Below are 18,400 nucleotides of genomic sequence, written 5' to 3'. Positions count from 1 at the left end.
TCCTTACATCAGGTGTCCCCAGTAGAGTCCCTCCTTACATCAGACTTTCCCAGCAGAGTGCCTCCTTACATTAGGCATTCCCACCAGAGTCACTCTGGAGTGTCTGCAGCGGAGTCCCTCCTTACATCGGGTGTCCCCAGCAGAGTCTCTCCTTACATCGGGTGTCCCCAGCAGAGTCCCTCCTTACATCAGACTTTCCCAGCAGAGTGCCTCCTTACATTAGGCATTCCCACCAGTCACTCTGGGGTGTCCCCAGCGGAGTCCCTCCTTACATCGGGTGTCCCCAGCGGAGTCCCTCCTTACATCGGGTGTCCCCAGCAGAGTCCCTCCTTACATCGGGTGTCCCCAGCAGAGTCCCTCCTTACATCGGGTGTCCCCAGCAGAGTCCCTCCTTACATCGGGTGTCCCCAGCAGAGTCCCTCCTTACATCGGGTGTCCCCAGCAGAGTCCCTCCTTACATCGGGTGTCCCCAGCAGAGTCCCTCCTTACATCGGGTGTCCCCAGCAGAGTCCCTCCTTACATCGGGTGTCCCCAGCAGAGTCCCTCCTTACATCGGGTGTCCCCAGCAGAGTCCCTCCTTACATTGGGTGTCCCCAGCAGAGTCCCTCCTTACATCGGGTGTCCCCAGCAGAGTCCCTCCTTACATCGGGTGTCCCCAGCAGAGTCCCTCCTTACATCGGGTGTCCCCAGCAGAGTCCCTCCTTACATCGGGTGTCCCCAGCAGAGTCACTCCTTACATCAGGTGACCCCAGCAGAGTCCCTCCTTACATCAGGTGCCCCCAGTAGAGTGTCTCCTTACATCAGGCATTCCCAGCAGAGTCCCTCTATACATCAGGCGTCCCCAGCGGAGTGCCTCCTTATATTAGGCATTCCCAGCGGAGTGCCTCCGTACATCAGGCATTCCCAGCAGAGTGCCTCCTTACTTTAGGCATTCCCAGCAGAGTGCCTCCTTACTTTAGGCATTCCCAGCAGAGTGCCTCCTTACTTTAGGCATTCCCAGCAGAGTGCCTCCTTACTTTAGGCATTCCCAGCAGAGTGCCTCCTTACTTTAGGCATTCCCAGCAGAGTGCCTCCTTACTTTAGGCATTCCCAGCAGAGTGCCTCCTTACTTTAGGCATTCCCAGCAGAGTGCCTCCTTACTTCAGGCATTCCCAGCAGAGTGCCTCCTTACTTCAGGCATTCCCAGCAGAGTGCCTCCTTACATCAGGCATTCCCAGCAGAGTGCCTCCTTACATCAGGCATTCCCAGCAGAGTAGTACTTCATATGCCCATCGCACACGTTCCTGGATGCGCTCTAAGATTTGGGTGCTGTAGCAACAACCAGCTGGATACTTGTTCAAGTCACGGTGAAGATATTTGCCAGCACACCATGGAACAACACAAGTAGCGTCCAAACGGGTGATTTATTGAATGATCACAACACAAAGATAGTGCAACGTTTCGGAGACGCGCAGGGCCCCTTCACATGCCTGACAAAGGGGCCCTGCGCGGCTCTGAAATGTTGCACTTTGTTGCATCTTTGTGTTGTGATCATGCAATAAATCACCTGTTTGGACGCTACTTGTGTCGTTCCATGGTGTGCTGGCAAATATCTTCACCATTCCCAGCAGCATGTCTCCTTACATCAAACATTCCCAGCGGAGTCCCTCTTTACATCAGGTGTCCCCAGCAAAGTACCTCCTTACATCAGGCATTCCCAGCGGAGTGCCTCCTAACATCAGACATTCCCAGCGAAGTGCCTCCTTACATCAGACATTCCCAGCGGAGTCTTGGCATTGACATGTAGACTGGCTAGGAAGACCTGTTTTGTCATAAAAGTCTCCTCTGGGCACTTGTTTTGCTGTGGACTTAATGAGGCTTGAGGTAGTCCTGGGTTGTGAACAGTGCCTAGTGCCACCTTATGGACCTGCCAGCAGTTGTTACCCACCTCTGACTACTTTGGCTGCCCAGACTGTACAGAATTCCTGTGTTCCTCAATGGATTTTTGTACTTGCAGGTCATACCCCTCCTTTTTTCTGGGGACTGGCCTTATGCCTGTTTGCCAGTGTCCCAGCCTCCTGTAGCTGGGAGCATATCCCAACTTTTTTTGAATTTCTTTCTTTGGACTTCAAGTAAAAAAAATTTACAGTACAAAAATCTGATTATTATTTTTTTTGCCAGATTTTATAAGGGGTGTGGCTTATGAGAAGTGGGATGGGCCATATGTGGAGGGGCAGGGTCTTGTCTTTTTTTTTTCTCTGCGCGCTGACAGAAGAACATCGGTCCTGATCAAGGAGAGCTCCCGCCAGCTCATCTGTGCCCACCTGCCAGTGCACAACAGTGCTGCCCATCAGTGGCACCTTATCTGTGCCCGTCAGTACAGCCTCAACCCCCCATAGCGGTCGGACTCTCAATCAGCGCCACTGAGAAACCTCGGGGGGGGGGGAGGGGCTGCGGCATCTCCTGAGTCCCAGATCTTCGTTTAAATCCTCCTCCCTGCCCAGCCTATATACCCCCATATAATAGGAATATATGGGGGGTATATCGTAGGGATATATTGTAGGAATACATGGAGGGGTATCGTAGGAATATATGTAGTGTATAGTAAGTAGGAATATAGGGGGGGGGGGGGCGGGACATCGTAGAAATATATGGAATGTATAGTAAATATATATTATATATATATATATATATATATATATATATATATATATAGAGATAGATATAGGGGGAATGTATGGTAGAAATAGATGGAGTAAAAATATATGGGGGTGTATATAGTAGGAATATATGGAGTGCATAGTAGTAATATATAGGGGGTGTATATAGTAGGAATACATGTAGTACTGGTAGGGGGCGCGCTGGGTAATGGCACGGCTATGGAGCGGATCTCTGGGAACACAGAGGAAGCCCCGCCTCTCAGGGGAGTGAACCGGAGGTTCAGCCCTCCTCCTGTCCGAACTCTCTCATCCTCGGCTGATTACACGTAAAGATCGGAGAACAACTCTTGACAAAACATTTTTCTGAGGCCATAGTGCGGGAATGCCAGATTTTCCTGACCGAACTGCGCATGCGCCGGCCGGAAATACGGCGCATGCGCACTGGATTCCAAATTTTTCCGGACCGAACTGCGCATGCGCCGGCCGGAAATCCGGGGCATGCGCACTGGATGCCAAATTTTTCCGGATCGAACTGCGCATGCGCCGACCGGAAATCCGGTGCATGCGCACTGGATGCCAAATTTTCGCGGACCGAACTGCGCATGCGCCGGCAGGAAATCCGGCGCATGCGCACTGGATGCCAAATTTTTCCGGACCGAACTGCGCATGCGCCGGCCAGAAATTCAGCGCATGCGCACTGGATGCCACATTTTCGCGGACCTAACTGCGCATGCGCACTGGATGTCAAATTTTCACGGACCGAACTGCGCCTGCGCACTGGATGCCAAATTTTCTGACAGAACTGCGCATGCGCTGGCGCACTGGATGCCAAATTTTCCGGACCTAACTGCGCATGCGCACAAGAAGCCAGATTTTCCCGACCTAACTGCGCATGCGCCGGCCGGAAATCCCACCGAACGGCAATCGAGCAGAGTCTCGGAATTTCCTCCGCGCTGCATGTATATTCAGAAGCGGCCCATGTATGTTTATGTGTATATATACATACAGAATGCGCTCGGTATATTTAGTTCACAGTAAGGATCCAGAAAATCAAACCAATGTTTTCAAAACCAAACCTTCCCAGGGACATTCTTCTAGGGTTCGGCCCGGGAGCTCCGGACGGACATTTCATTTACATTACAGGTTTGAAGTGGTTTGTAGCAGGAATATGGATGGAGCTGTGCTGCGATTCGATGGCTGGACTTTGACAGAACACTGGATCGTTTCCCGCGCTCACCGGTCAAAATAGTAAGCCCGAGAACCACTGATGACCGGGGGGGGGGGGGGGGGGTGGGCTGACGCACAATCCTTCATCTAAGGGGGGCACTGAGAACTCTGATGTAAGGGGAAAGACTGTAACCTCTGGTGTAAAGGGGAACTCTGATATAAGGGGTGCTCTAAGAACCCTGATTTTCCTTAGTGTACTTACTCAGAGGCAAGAGAGTGAAGGGGGGAGACTTCAGTCACAGATGGATGGATGGATGGTGAGCTCACTCAAATCTTGACAGTCAGCGCCTCTCATCCAGTTAGATCTGAGGCTGCTGGACTTCAAATTTCTGGCCCAAATTTCCCTTTTCTGAGGCACAGTGCCAGGGATTGGAGTGTGGGCAGGCAAAGAGGGGCAGGGGTGGGGGGGAAGAGGTGCAGATCGAGCCCTCTCTCCTCTCCCGTCTGTATGTGTTTGGGGGGTGGTTGTTAGTGTTGGCTTTGGGGAGTGTGAAAGAGAGTAACACACACTCTCAGCTTAGACAACTGCAGCCAGCAAACCTGCTGGGAAGCCATAGACCAGTCTAAATAATGTGTCCGGGTTGCAGACAGTCTGAAACCTGGACACATGACTCCAAACCCGAACTGTCCGGGTGAATCCTGGACAGGTGGCAACCCTACCTGCGTGGGATCGGAGCACACTCTCTGCAACCTGAGCCCCCGTATTGAAGCCTATTAGAGCCTCTCTCCACCATCTCCTTAGCTTTGCAGTTTGTGCTTTTTTCTTACGCTATGTGGAGATTTTCTTTTCTATCCAAGTACTTGTGGAGGTGATATGCAGTTATGACCCAACCAAGGATGTGGACGACAGTAATCTAAGCATTTCAAGGCTTGAATTCTATTTATATCTAGTGAGTGAGAACCCCCTAAGGGGAGTGCAACGCACAGGATGAGGATCTTGGTGTGAGGCGCACTTCTACCATTCAACATTACCACCACTACCTGTGTCTTTTGGACTTTTTATCATCATCTGTCATTCACCTTTTTCTCATGTGCTTATAATCATATGAAAGCTGGTCATATTAGGAAAGGACAGTAGCGCCGCTTTAGTATTTACAGGTACCTGTGGACTTAATACTACAGCAGAACCTTGGTTTAGGAGTAACGTGGTTAACGAGCAACTTTAAAAAAAAAAAATCCTGACTTGGTTTGCGAGTGTTGTCTCGCAAAGCGAGCAGGATTCAAGCCAATGGGGTGTGCAGTAGTTTGGCCAGAGGTGCGGGGCGCCGGTGACGCTCGGAATGGTTTGGAGCCGTTTGGAAATACTCCGATCCCGAGTGTTTGAGCCTTTCAGAGTTCAGCCGAGCTGTCCTTAAAGCGGGAGTCCGTCGGGACTCCGCGTTTTTTTTTTTTTTTTTAAAGCCAGCAGCTACAAATACTGCAGCTGCTGACTTTTAAAATAGTGACACTTACCTGTCCAGCGCGCCCGCGATGTCGGCACCTGAAGCCGATCTCTCGATCGTCTCTCGGGTGCTGCCGCCGCCATCTTGGGTATGGGAATCAGGAAATGGAGCCTTTTCGGCTTCATTTCCCGGTACCCTACTGCGCATGCGCGAGTCGCGCTGCGTAATAAGGACGGCCCCCGCTGCCTCTGGGATCTGTGCGTTTCCCAGCAGGCAGCGGGGCACTTGCGGAAAGGGGCGGGCACTTGCTGAAAGGGGTGTAATCTACGCCCCTTTCCGCAGAGAGCTATCCCGGAAGTGGGTGCAGATACCTGTACTGTACAGGTATCTGCACCCCCCTCCCCCCTGAAAGGTGCCAATTGTGGCGCCGGAGGGGGGGAGGGTTCCGATGAGCGGAAGGTCCACTTTAGGGTGGACCTCCGCTTTAAGTATTTCCAAGGCTCTCCGCCACCCCCCCCCCCCCCACCTCTGGCCACATACGGTATTGCATACAATAGAAGTCAATGCAGAACAAATTATCTTAGTTTCCATTGACTTCTATGGAGAAAACGATTATGCTCGTTATCCAAGGTTCCACTGTATTTGCCTATAGACAAAATTATGTGTGTGTGTGTGTTATACTTTTAATGCTTTTGCATATTAAATCAGTGAACTATTGATTTTGTAGTGGTAGTACACTGCCATCTACTGTTCAATAAAAGGTAAAGCATCAGTAAGAGGCCAAAGACATTTGGAGTCAACTGAATGAAGTGGTTTATTAAAAGGATTTCAGAAACAGCAGCAATGTTTCAGATGATATTAAACAAGAACTCTCACACACCTTGCTTGCACCGTCAAAACACACACACACACACACACACACACACACAATGTGATAACCCTGTTGGGATCTGGAGTATTTGGCATATATAGCTAGTGGTCACTTGGTGAAGAATTGTGGTCCTCTATCTGTTCCTGGAGCCATTTTGTCTGTACCACGTATTCCGGTGATAGCGAACATTAAATTTTGCCTTTCATGACTCTTTACAATGAGAGCAGTATAGTGTGCAATTTAACAGGGTGCCATGATTTTTTTCAGAGCGGTCACATATTGAATCAACTTATAATTGGAACACATCAACATGGAAAGATGCAGGATCTTTCCAAAACGCAGCATATCACTACAAGAATGGGCCTCTTACATGAAACGCTAACCCAACTTTGTTTTTTTTATTCATTTTAGTGTTGCACACAGTGGGGAGGGGTATAATACAGCCAGATTAATTTTTTTTCCACAGTGACTTTTGGAGATATTTCCCCTCACTTCCTGTTGATACAGGAAGTGGTGTAAAATCCCTCCAGTAGGAACACAGACTATGACAAAACATGATTCAGTAAAATTGGTAAGGGTTAAAACACCTGTTATGATTTAATCCGTTCTCTGCCTTCCTATTCCAGTGACAACCGCTCCCCTCTGAGGCAACCTACCGACCTGGCCAATGGAGAGCCAGATTGTCCATCTCTTGTAGAGCTAAGGTGTCTGAATATTCTTTAGCATCCAACACACCCGGTTGCCTGGTCCCTCTACTTTTTGTTCTGTGGTTCTGCCTAGTGGCTGCTACGTCACATGACAGAGTAGTGACACCGGGATAGGCAGATAGAACCACTGCAGCAGGGGGAACAAGCATCAAACATAACCAGATGTGCGTTGGATGCAGAAGATCGGTTTGCCTGGCAAACCAAGTAAAATGTTTTATGGTACAAAAATCTGATTATTATAGAAAGAAAGAAAGAAAGAAAGAAAGAAAGAAAGAAAGAAAGAAAGAAAGAAAGAAAGAAAGAAAGAAAGAAAGAAAGAAAGAAAGAAAGAAAGAAAGAAAGAAAGAAAGAAAGAAAGAAAGAAAGAAAGAAAGAAAGAAAGAAAAGAAAAGAAAAGAAAAGAAAAGAAAAGAAAAGAAAAGAAAAGAAAGAAAGAAAGAAAATTCTAAAAAAAGTTGGGATATGCTCCCAGCTACAGGAGGCTGGGACACTGGCTAACAGGCATAAGGCCAGTCCCCATAAAAAAAAAAGGAGGGGTATGACCTGCAAGTACAAAAATCCATTGAGGAACACAGGAATTCTGAAACAGTCTGGGCAGCCAAAGTAGTCAGAGGTGGGTAACAGCTGCTGACAGGTCTATAAGGTGGCACTAGGCACTGTTCACAACCCAGGACTACCTCGAGCCTCATTAAGTCCACAGGAAAACAAGTCCCCAGAGGAGACTTATGACAAAACAGGTCTTCCCAGCCAGTCTACATGTCAATGCCAAAGGGCTGGCTTACGATTTTTCTGTTGCCATCCTTGGTGACAGCAGAGCCCGATTTCTGAATCCCTGCGTCTCTCAATGGATGAGAATAATTAATTACTTATAGATGGAGTTGGATGGCATATATATATTTTATATATTTATTTCACAGACTGTGCCCGAAGAATTTGGTTTCTGATGTCACACAGTGGGAGGAACAACATCTCGGGCTTCACATACCCTGGCAGCTCCTAAATGTGAGTTTGAGAGCTTCATTGATTTTTTTTTTGGTAAAGCTTCTAAACTCAGCTCCATAAAAGGCTGTGTGTCTATGCACACATAGGCTTTTAGCAGAATTTAGGAGCGTCCACATTGAGATGAGGTTAAACCTTCCTCTTCTGAATGCAGAAGAATTGCATCCAGGATAGGTATGTTTTGACTGCAAGCCATGGGAAAGCGAAAAAAAAAAGAAAAGAAAGAAGAAAACCACAGTAAAATCGTGGCAAAAACTGGGTCTGCGTTTTTGCCACACTTGTCATTTTCCCGTGGCCGAGGTCAGGAGCTGCCAGTGTGCATGAAGCCTTATTGTGTCTCAGGAACCAAATGCCGCCGATCACATCCAGCTCCCCAATCGCAAAGGAGAGCCCAGTAAAGCCGGTGGTGGGAGGGAGGTGGCCCCCCCCCTTCTGCCACCTGTAAAAGTAATCCAGCGGCTTCTTGGCCGCTTAGATAACTTTTGCATTGAAGGGAATTTGCTGGTCCTAATACAAATAAAAATATCTTGCTGCAGCATTAACCAAGATATCAGCTTTGTATTCCAGCGATATACTGGTATGTCGCTGGTCAGCAGCTTCCTGTTATCGGTCATTGAGGGACCTGGTAACATTGAAAGGGATGTTAGCAAGGCTTTCTTTGACACAACTACTCGTATGTGAAGAAGTCTACACACAACGTTATCAATATTCAAGCAATCTGGACTGGTTTGCACTGTTGGTCAAGATCACATTTGAAAGCTTTGTACTCCCCAGCAGCATCAGCATTATGTTATATGCTAAAGGGCCAATCTACTCAAAGACACCATTATAAATGAAGCCCAGAGCATAGCCACAAACAGTTGTGCTGCTTATGTATCCAAGTGATGATGTGGTCTGGCATGTCATTTAACCCAATCAAAATAACAGATCTATCCATCTATAAAGATATTCTGTACCATTCATCCCGACACCCATATTTTCATCACCAACTGCAAAAACCATCACTGCCGCTCACAGGAACATGTTAATTTGCATACAAATCAAACTATTAAAAAAATCTGAAGTTTAATAAAGTCTTGAAGCACCATTTCAGTGCAAATATTAAACTCACATTTACAAGCATAACACATTAAAACAATCAAAAAAAAATAAAAAATCAAAACCTAATTTCGAAATAGGAGGGTCGGTTTCTGGGGGGGGGGGGGGGGGGGGAAGAGAGTAAGAAGCTGTAGCCCCTGACCACCACAGGAGTACATTGGGGATTTGACTTTTGTGCGGGTTCTGTTCTAGTCAAATCTGTTGTCAGACTATTTCAGTGCAAGGATCCAAGGAAAGAACTTATATTGGTGAGATTAAAAAAAAGGCAATGTCAACATACTTGTTCACAGCAAAGTGGCAATGTTTATTGAAAGCCCAGCTCTGACCCTCTTCTGCACACCTTTCCAGCACTCCTTTTCCACAGCCGCTACCAAAATACCCAGCGCTGGCTGGTGTCAGAGCTCGGAATGAGCAGTGACTTCACTACCGAGTTTGGCAGCAAGCCCTACATAATGCAAGGAGCTCACATACTACATCATACCTGTTGCAAGCACCAAGTATTTTGCAGTGATGATCACAGCAGAAGGAGCTATAGGGGTGTCACTGGATAGAAGAGTATAAAGTGGTGGTGGGGTTACAATATTACTTTGCCCTGAATAAGCAAGGGGACAGTGCAACTTAAAAAGAGTCATGACCTGTATGACAATAGCCTGTAAATAAAGGGCACCTGTTGAGTTCAGAGAAGCAGCCATCTTGTGCCAACATACTTCAAGCCCCTAGTGTCTGTTTCTTGGGAGCCCTTAGCCTTTCGCACAGAGGGGAATAGTTACTCACCCTTTTTGGTCTGATCAGTTGACAATTCCATTCTTATGGGCAAGCTTGACACCTGCTGGTTACCTCTCTCAAGAGGAAGAGTAATCACACAGGTTACATGACCTATTCCAACAACTGATTTTCCCACCTGGAGATTAGTGGTCAAGCAGCGTCTGCCTGAGGCAAAGCAAGGAGACCAGGGCCAGAAGGCAGCTGGACTATGCCGTCAAGTCTGACCCCCCCCCCCCCCCCCAAGTCTCTTGGCCCCCCTAAATTGGATAGTGATCCAAGTCACAAAGTGGCTGCCTCCCTCAAACAGGCAAGGATCGGGTGCCCTTTAAAAACTAGTCTGCAAAATTAAATTGAATATATCTGTAACAATGGATTAGAGTGATCCAGCACCAGGACATGAATATTTGAAGACTGTAGGACAGAATTCTAGATCTAAAAATTCCTGCGCAAGCGAAATGCGGTCGCGCACCATGTTTGAATATTCAGACAGCCTGCACTAGATCTGAATATTCTTAACAGCAGCAGAAAGTGTTCCTGCACCAGATCGGTACACACAAAGCCAGGCAGTAGTCTCTGCGCCAAATTTAATTATCCTAACAGTTAAGCCCTTTGATGTCAGAAGTGTAAACCAAGAAGGGGGTCTGACAATAAAGGTCTTGCCATATATGCCTTGGCCACACGAGTTTGAATGTCCTTCAGGAGGCTTCAAGTCTGGCAGTGCTACAAGTTCACAGAACCGGTAACATCTGCTCCAAGGAAAGAAGATAAAAGTGGATATGGCTAGAACTAGGGAAAGACATTATCACGTCTGTGCTAGGCATAGCTCTTCAAGGCCGTTTTTGCCAATCCGATAGCGAGCGAGATCTTTCCTAGTGACCAAACCAACAACCTGCAGGTTAGAGAAAGCAGAGAATGAGTTAGGCAGTTCTGGTTGGGTAGCAAAGAATTTCCTTAAGTAGTGAAATGTACTATTTCTAGACAGTTAATAACCAGAAAGATACCTAAAGAATATTATTGTAACTCAGAAAAAACAAGCAATTGGAAAAATACATTTCAGAATTTAAACTTATGTCATATCATTGGTGGCAACCTGGATGTCCTTCTTGTGATCCGGTCCCTTGCGGCAACTTGCATGCCATACTAGTGATCATGTCACTGGTGGAAACCTGCATGCCATACTAGTGATCATGTCACTGGTGGAAACTTGCATGCCATACTAGTGATCATGTCACTGCTGGCAATCTGGATGTCCTTTCTTGTGATCATGTCACTTGCAGCAACCTGCATGCCATACTAGTGATCATGTCACTGGTGGCAAGTTGCCAACAACAGGGTTGCCCTGCACGAACAAGCAAAACACTCTTAGATACAATGAGACCTTCCAGTTCCATAAAGGAGTACACCTGGGGCCCCCAGTGTAATGCTTGCATGTGCAAGAAGATTATGGGGGAGCCTTACTAAAACTGGTGCACACAGAATCTGGTGCAGCTGTGCCCAGCAACCAAAAACAGCTTCTAACTTTAGCTTGTTCAATTAAGCTTTGATAATAAAACCTGAAAGCCGATTGGTTACTATGCACATCTGCACCAGATTCTGCGTACACCAGTTTTAGTAAATTTCCCCCTATGCTTAAGTAGTAATCTCACAAAAGGCACGCTAGCACTGATGTTCTGTGCTTGGGTCATAAAATTACAAAACTTTCTCAGCACTGACTAATCAGCACAACAAAACCAACTAACTAAACTAAAGTCCATGACACCAACCTCTCTTCAACAGTCTGACGTCACTCCCAGGGATCTTTTAGATTCCAGGCTGCAGCCATCCTCATAAGCGACTTCACTCCTGTGCATGTGGAGGAGTTCAGTCATCCTGGCGCACAGGATCCGTGCTGGAATGTAAACACGTCTGATTTTGTCCGAAACGTGTGTTGCATACACACGGTTGCACAAAGTTGTCGGAAAATCCGATCGTTCTGAACGAGGTGACGTCAAACATGTGTGTTGGGACTATAAACGGGCCAGTAGCCAATAGCTTTAGTCTTAGTTTATTCTAAGCATGCGTGGCACTTTGTCCGTCGGAATTGTCTACACACGATTGGAATTTATGCGATCGGATTTTGTTGTTGGAAAATTTTAGATCCTGCTCTCAAACTTTGTGCGCCGGAAAATACGACAGAAAAAGTCCGATAGAGTCCACACACAATTGGATTTTCCGACAACATGATCCGATCTGAACTTTTCCATCGGAATTTCCAACCGTGTGTATGGGGCATTTCTCTGCTGCAGCTCAATAATACCTAATCGGCCATACAAGGATCAAAATTCGGCCGGTCAGCAGGGACCAGATGGATTTTGATCCACGCAAGGGCAAGCCGATATACTGACCAACTTGTGTACAACCAGCCTGTTGAAACCATTTATCTCGATTAGTGATGCTGGCTATAGCTGGCAGTGCTGATCAGTGTATCCTGTATCAGAGCTCAGCTCTGTCACTCTGCTCTATCCTCCCATCAGAATGCTCCTGCCACTGCAGCAAAAATTATGGATTCCCTCTTCCTTACCCTCGTTTGAGATCGGCTGAAATGCAAGAAGTTGATACCAAGTTAAATTAAAGGCACTTAAACTGCTTGCATTAACAAATACATTTAATGATGTATAATAGATTAAAGAGCTGCATCTATGTTGGTCTTCTATCTCTGCCCTACTTGTCTTAGCCATGCTAGTTATAAACGCTTTACAGCGGCTGCCATTTTTGTTTTGTTGGATCATAAGAGTGACTATGGGGTTGATTTACTAAAACTGGAGTGGGCAAAAATTTGGTGCAGCTTTGCATAGAAATTAATCAGCCTCCGGGTTTTTTTTTTTTTTGCAAAGCTTAAAAAGAGAAGTTTCATAACATGTTAAACCAATATTCAAGGTGTAATATTTTATTAATGCACCGGTCCCCACACCTCCCACACCCCCCGCTGTGACAGCTAGCGGGGGGGATCTACAAAAAAAATGTCCATTTATTATTTTTTGTCAAAAGGTGAACTTATCCTTTAATTGAACAAGCTGAAATTAGAAGCCAATTGGCTACCATGCAAAACTGCACCAAATTGTGCACTCTCCAGTTTTAGCAAATCAACCCCAGTGTTACCCAATTGTATCTGGGAGGAAAAGACGATGTCCGAGCTGCCCATACTAACCAGATTTCCAGCTGTCATTCTTGCTGCACAGGTTAGAAAAATCACAGCTGGAATTTTTCTTATGTCACCTGCTCTTCTCATTTCCAGAAACCTCACATGCAACATTTCTAGAAAATGGGTCAGAATATGAATAAATAAATGGTGTGCTTACTCTATTATGACTGTCTACCACAACCAGATGCCGCAGTCCGAGTGCACGGAACAGCTTAAACACGCGCGGTAATGATGCTTCCTGTGAATTACATACACACAATGATTAGAACACGTACATTGATTTGCATCAATATGCACCAACTACTGCAGTGAAGTTAAATGCTTGATAGCATGCCCTCCTCGATCCACTGCTGCTTGACCATGTTGCTCACAAAGCTACAAAATAATTAGTCCCGAGTGACAGAATTGTCTCGGGCAGCAGGCTGCACCTGAGATGGACGCCATCACTACTCATGCAGGGGGAGGCCCGTAGTGACTGGACTGAACAAGGGTACATTCCTTAGAGTGCCGACACATGGCACATCTGAGCTCATCTTGAGCTTTTCACCAACAACTTCATATTACCAACCTCCCAGGTATCAGCAGCCTGGTATCAGCCAGTCGAGCCAATATGAGAGGCGGATTGCAGCACTTTACACTGGGGTGTGCTGGCATTCCTGTCTAATCTTTTTTGAAGATCTCTTTACTGGAGAACTACAGGAGGAGAACTACATTGGCAGAGGGAGGTGAGGGAACAGGAATGACTGGGGGTAACGGGTGTGAATGACAGTGGGATGAAGTTGAAATAGACGAGTTGAGCTTTGCGGTTACTCCAGTATATAAATGCCCATAAATGTCATACAATGGTTATACAATGGTGGAGCTCACAGCCAAAGATACGAGACAATAGTTGGGTTTTTTTGCCAAATGGTTGTGCAGATCATTCCTGAAACTGTTTTTTCTTTTTTTTTTTTTCTTTTTTTTAACCATTGGACCAGGAAGTCATCTTTTATTCCTACTGAGACTTCTTTTGTAACATTACGAGGAACAAAGCAGGGCAGATAATATAGCAGGGTTGTTGCTGTGCCAGAAACCCCAAACCAACTGTTGCTGGAGTCTACAAGAGATATAGGACAGTGGTGGGAGATTCATATATATAGGTGGGAGATTCAGATATAGGACAGTGGTGGGGATTCAGTTGTTTTTTTTTGGATAGGCTGACGCTTTAAGCCTATGGTTCCAAAACTATCTGGGCAAGTCTATAGGACTCTGTTGGAATAAATAAAGTATGCATGTGCACAGTTGTTTTAGTCTAGTGTGCATATTTATGTTTTGTGCTTATTAGCCCTACAGTCATCTCATATCTATAGGCCGTCTTATTTAGACCCTGCAAAGGAGGCACTTGGCCAGCCCAGGCAAGAGGTCCAGGCCCATAGCTAGACTACACACAGAAGCTCAATCATCAGCCCCACTTCAAGGTTCAGATGAAAATAAAATGGGTACAAAAAAATAAAATAGATTAAATGGACCTACCTGGGGCACAGTGTATGGTGTGGGGTTCATGAATTCAGAGAGATCCATCAGGCACTCCCGCTCGTCCTGTGACACATGTATAGACTGGATCGGTGGGAAGCGAGGGTAAGCATCTCTAAAATCCTTCAGCTTTAAGCTCCTCAGATTTGGGCTCATGCTCTCTCGCTCTACAAACACCTACAGAGAAGAAGATAGAGTAATGTCATTTAGGGAGGGGAAAAAAAACAACACACACACACACAACAAAACACATATTGCATGAAGTATAACCAGCTAAAAGCAGTCTTTTTCCCCCAAACACATCAAGCAGACATTTTTCTATCACTGATCTCTAGAAGTCAGCACAAATTTTATGGACACGATATTGTTAATTGTGGTGATCAGTGATTTATAGTGTTACTGTGATAGGGTGGCGGGCAATCTGGCACTAAAATATTATCTAGGAACGTCTTCATCTGCTTTCCAGGGAGAAGAAACAGCCAGATCGCTGTTCACTGTACACAGAGTTCTGCGTTTTTGTAAACACAGAACTGTGTGTAATTGAACACAGCCGGTCAGCTGATTTCAGACAAAATTATTGGCTGAAAACAGTTGCTAAACACAGTCACTGCACAGGTCTACAGGGGCGCATGCATGCCTGCCCCAAAGCCGGAAGGCGGCTGTCATGTACATGAAAAAAAAAAAACAATCAACATGCTGGTTGTAACCAAAGTCGATTGATGTATTGATTTGGGTACAATCAGTCTGCCCATACATGGATCGAACCTCAGTCGGTCCTTGCTGAACCAGCTAAAATTTGATCCATCTAAATCATTTTTTTCCTTTTACTTTGCGTAGAGTTCTACCAAAAACCCTAAAGTCAGCCATACATGGATCGAAATTCAGGCAGTTCAGCAAGGACCGGCCAAGCATTGATCCATCTATAGGTAGGCTGATTTGATTCATCAATTGACTTGGGTACAACCAGCCTAAGTTATTGCGTGATTAATACTGGTGGCTATAGCCACTAACAGTAATCGTGTTCTGCCAGGCAGAAAGGCCCCCCGCATCCCCCACACTGGTAAAACACAATGGTGCTACGAGAGGCATCCCCCATCAACACAGACTGTGTGGAGGAGGGAAATCCTCTATGGGCTGTTGGAGGAGGGAAATCCTCTATGGGCTGTTGGAGGAGGGAAATCCTCTATGGGCTGCTTAAGCCACACTTTGTACCAGTCCCAGCAAGGATTCACACTACCTGTAGAACACTTTAAGCAATCCAGTATGATGTAACAGAGGGGCTCATAACGTACCTTATGTTTGAGAAGAACGATCAGCTGGGATCTCAGGATCAGACCACACAATCTAGGTGGCTGTAAAAAAAAAAAAAGGAAGAGGTAAAGACTAACCAGAGGAAAACCATATTGCAGCACTTGACCCCGTTAAAGGGCCACACATAATATTGAATATAAATTATGCCCCAGGAGACCTTCAGAGGCTGTGGACTTGGTAAAGCAGATAGAAAGTGCAAATATAATGCAGGAGATGGTCTGAGGGCACAGACTTGACAAAGATGCAGTTAGAGAATTCAAGTGGAATTAAACCCCAAAACAATATAAAATGTATATATTGCAGCTTACCAATTCGTAGATGTGGTGGCTGCATTCATTTTCTTTTAGGCTTCCCCCCCCCCCCCTGTGATCCGGCTAGTAACACTTCCTGCCTTAGCGTGTCTCCACCCTGGACCCATAGACCACAACATCGTCAATCTGGGGAAAAGGTTGTGTATATGGAGTTTTCTATTTGTTTTTGTCTATTGGTTGAACTAGATCAGGGGCGTCAAGCTCAATAGTGCAACCCACTTTCGATGTGATGCTGGGGGCAGAGCTGGGAAGCAGAACGTGAATGGTCTGGAGGAGGATAAGAAGAGGGCTTGAGTCAGCTGTCAGAGTCTGCTGAATGCTGAGACCAGGGGAGACAGATACGAGGGGGTGCTGCGGCTGCACACATAGGTGCAGGAACTGTAGGAGGAATTATATCCTCCACTCTGCTGCCACCTGCTGAGATGGGGGGAGGGGTGGCACAAAGACGAGCCTCTCTACAGCTGCACAGAGAAGTGCAGGATCTGGCGGAGGAGTTCTGTCCTCAACTCTGCTGCAGGCTGATGAGACAAAGCAGGGGAAAAGAAAAGGGGGATGCCGCAGCATCAGGAAAGGTGTGAGGGCTGCATGAAATGGCCAGATTTGGCCCGAGGGCTTTGTGTTTGACAAATGTGAACTAGACAGACTTGTGTCTTTTTTTTTTTAACATATGTCTGAAACCTCAAACTGCCACTTTTGCTGGACATCTTGGTCTGTTAAAGGAAGTTGAAAAATAACAGACTTACTGGCCAGATCACCCTGTTTTTTTTTTAATTTAACACCATGTTAAGACAAACTGCAGGAGATAGAGCTATGAGACTGCTGGAGATCACCACTATTAAAACCTCTTTTAGAGACTGGAAATAGGTTACAAGAGAAAGTAAAAAGGGCTCCAATAGCTGTGATCTTTAGCAATCAATGCTTCCACATTTTGCTACAGACCACTTAATACTAGTCAACACATTCAATTTTACCTGCAGTAAGATCCATTAAAAACCATCACAGAAAAATATAGACTTAAAAAAAAAAGTGAAGAGTGAAGAGAGCGCACATTCTGTTACAGGACATGTGCCGACTGATCACATCTGAGAGTTTGCACATAGGCAAGGAAATCGCCAACAACTGGGGCCTTTGGACAAGTGAACAGGTCAACATTATAATACATTACAAATTAACAACAGGACACTACCGCAGGGACCGCAAGGTGGCCCTACATAAGAATTCTACACTATGTGCACAGGAAACACAGTACACAAATATTAAGCTCCAGGTTAGAACATAGGAATGCCCTGGAGAATCTACCTTTTATTCCCGATATTTATTTAGCGCTATGATCACCACACCCTTTTAAACCCTGGCAAGCCCCCCCTACAGACCCGGGTTCCTACAGGCCCATCTCGTTATTACAGACTGATGTTAAAATACTGGCCAAGGTTTTAGCCAACACATCGAACAAGGTGCTCTCCATTATATTCCACCCGGTTCAACCCGGCTTTATGCCAAAAAGTCAAAAGCGTGCCTGACGAAGGAGTCCTGCGGGGCTCCGAAACGTTGCACTATGTCTTCTGTGATGTGATCATTCTTCAATAAAGATTTGGACACAATTGACTGACGATCCGGGGGGGGTGCCGAATATGTGTATGTGATCAGCAATATGTGATCAGCAATTAACCGCTTATTAACATGCAGACCCCTCCAACTGATATGGGTGGCCGCTCGTTGCCGATGCTCGACGCCAATAAGGCGTTCACCATATTGAGTGGCTGTTTTTTTTGGAAAACCCTTGAACGTTTTGGATTCGGGGGTACATTTCTTGTGTTTGGTTGCTGTATCATAAATCCAAGTGCTGTCAGAGAGGGGGGTAGATTCTCAAAAGACCTTGCAACTAGAGAGAGGTACTGTCAGTACTAGGATCCCTTTAAGACCCAACAGAACTCACCTGACACAGCCTTTGCCTGGGAAACAACAGTGATTGACCAGCTAACCTTTAAATCACCTCGTGATACAGTTGTTACCTTTGAATGCTACTGCTTGATCCAGCTGATATCTGCTCTGTATATTTCATGTATGACCCGGCTAGATTTGACCCTGCTTGCTCGCTTCTGATTCAGTACCGTTTGGACTCTGATCTACCTGTGTATGACCCAGCTTGCCTAGACTACGCTTTGCCCGATTCTACTGTAGTACCTTCATCTGCAGCGGTGAACTACAAGGTCCAGCCAACACCTACCTTCATCTGCAGCAGTGAACTACAAGTCCCAGCTGCCCTGCTCAGACCTGCTCATGGTATGTGCTCTTGTTCCTTGAACTCTTTACATAATCAGCACACCTGAACGGTTACCTGTTATCTGCTCCTAGTCTGACAGGTACTAGGCAGGGGTGCCCATTGCCGCCCCCCCC

At 46.2% G+C, this 18,400-nt stretch overlaps 1 protein-coding gene across 1 annotated transcript in view; it reads right to left on the bottom strand.

The window, feature by feature from the left end:
* Positions 1 to 8,873: 8,873 nt before the first annotated feature.
* Positions 8,874 to 18,400, bottom strand: part of CLCN7 (chloride voltage-gated channel 7) — a 90,161-nt gene continuing 80,634 nt past the window's right edge. Inside the window, exons 22-25 of the mRNA XM_077449473.1 lie at positions 15,674 to 15,733; positions 14,382 to 14,558; positions 13,027 to 13,107; positions 8,874 to 10,577 (exon numbers count right to left, since the gene is read on the bottom strand). Of these exons, the coding sequence (XP_077305599.1) occupies positions 10,491 to 10,577; positions 13,027 to 13,107; positions 14,382 to 14,558; positions 15,674 to 15,733 (405 nt within the window). The 3' untranslated portion in view covers positions 8,874 to 10,490. The remainder of the gene's footprint in view (positions 10,578 to 13,026; positions 13,108 to 14,381; positions 14,559 to 15,673; positions 15,734 to 18,400) is intronic.

Source organism: Lithobates pipiens, unplaced genomic scaffold, assembly GCF_037356315.1.
Source record: "Lithobates pipiens isolate NorthernLeopardFrog02 unplaced genomic scaffold, aLitPip1_a1.2 Scaffold_22, whole genome shotgun sequence".
NCBI classification, from domain to species: Eukaryota; Metazoa; Chordata; class Amphibia; order Anura; family Ranidae; genus Lithobates; species Lithobates pipiens.
The sequence above is the reverse complement of the archived record's forward strand: the minus strand, read 5'-3'. Positions and strand labels throughout refer to the sequence as shown.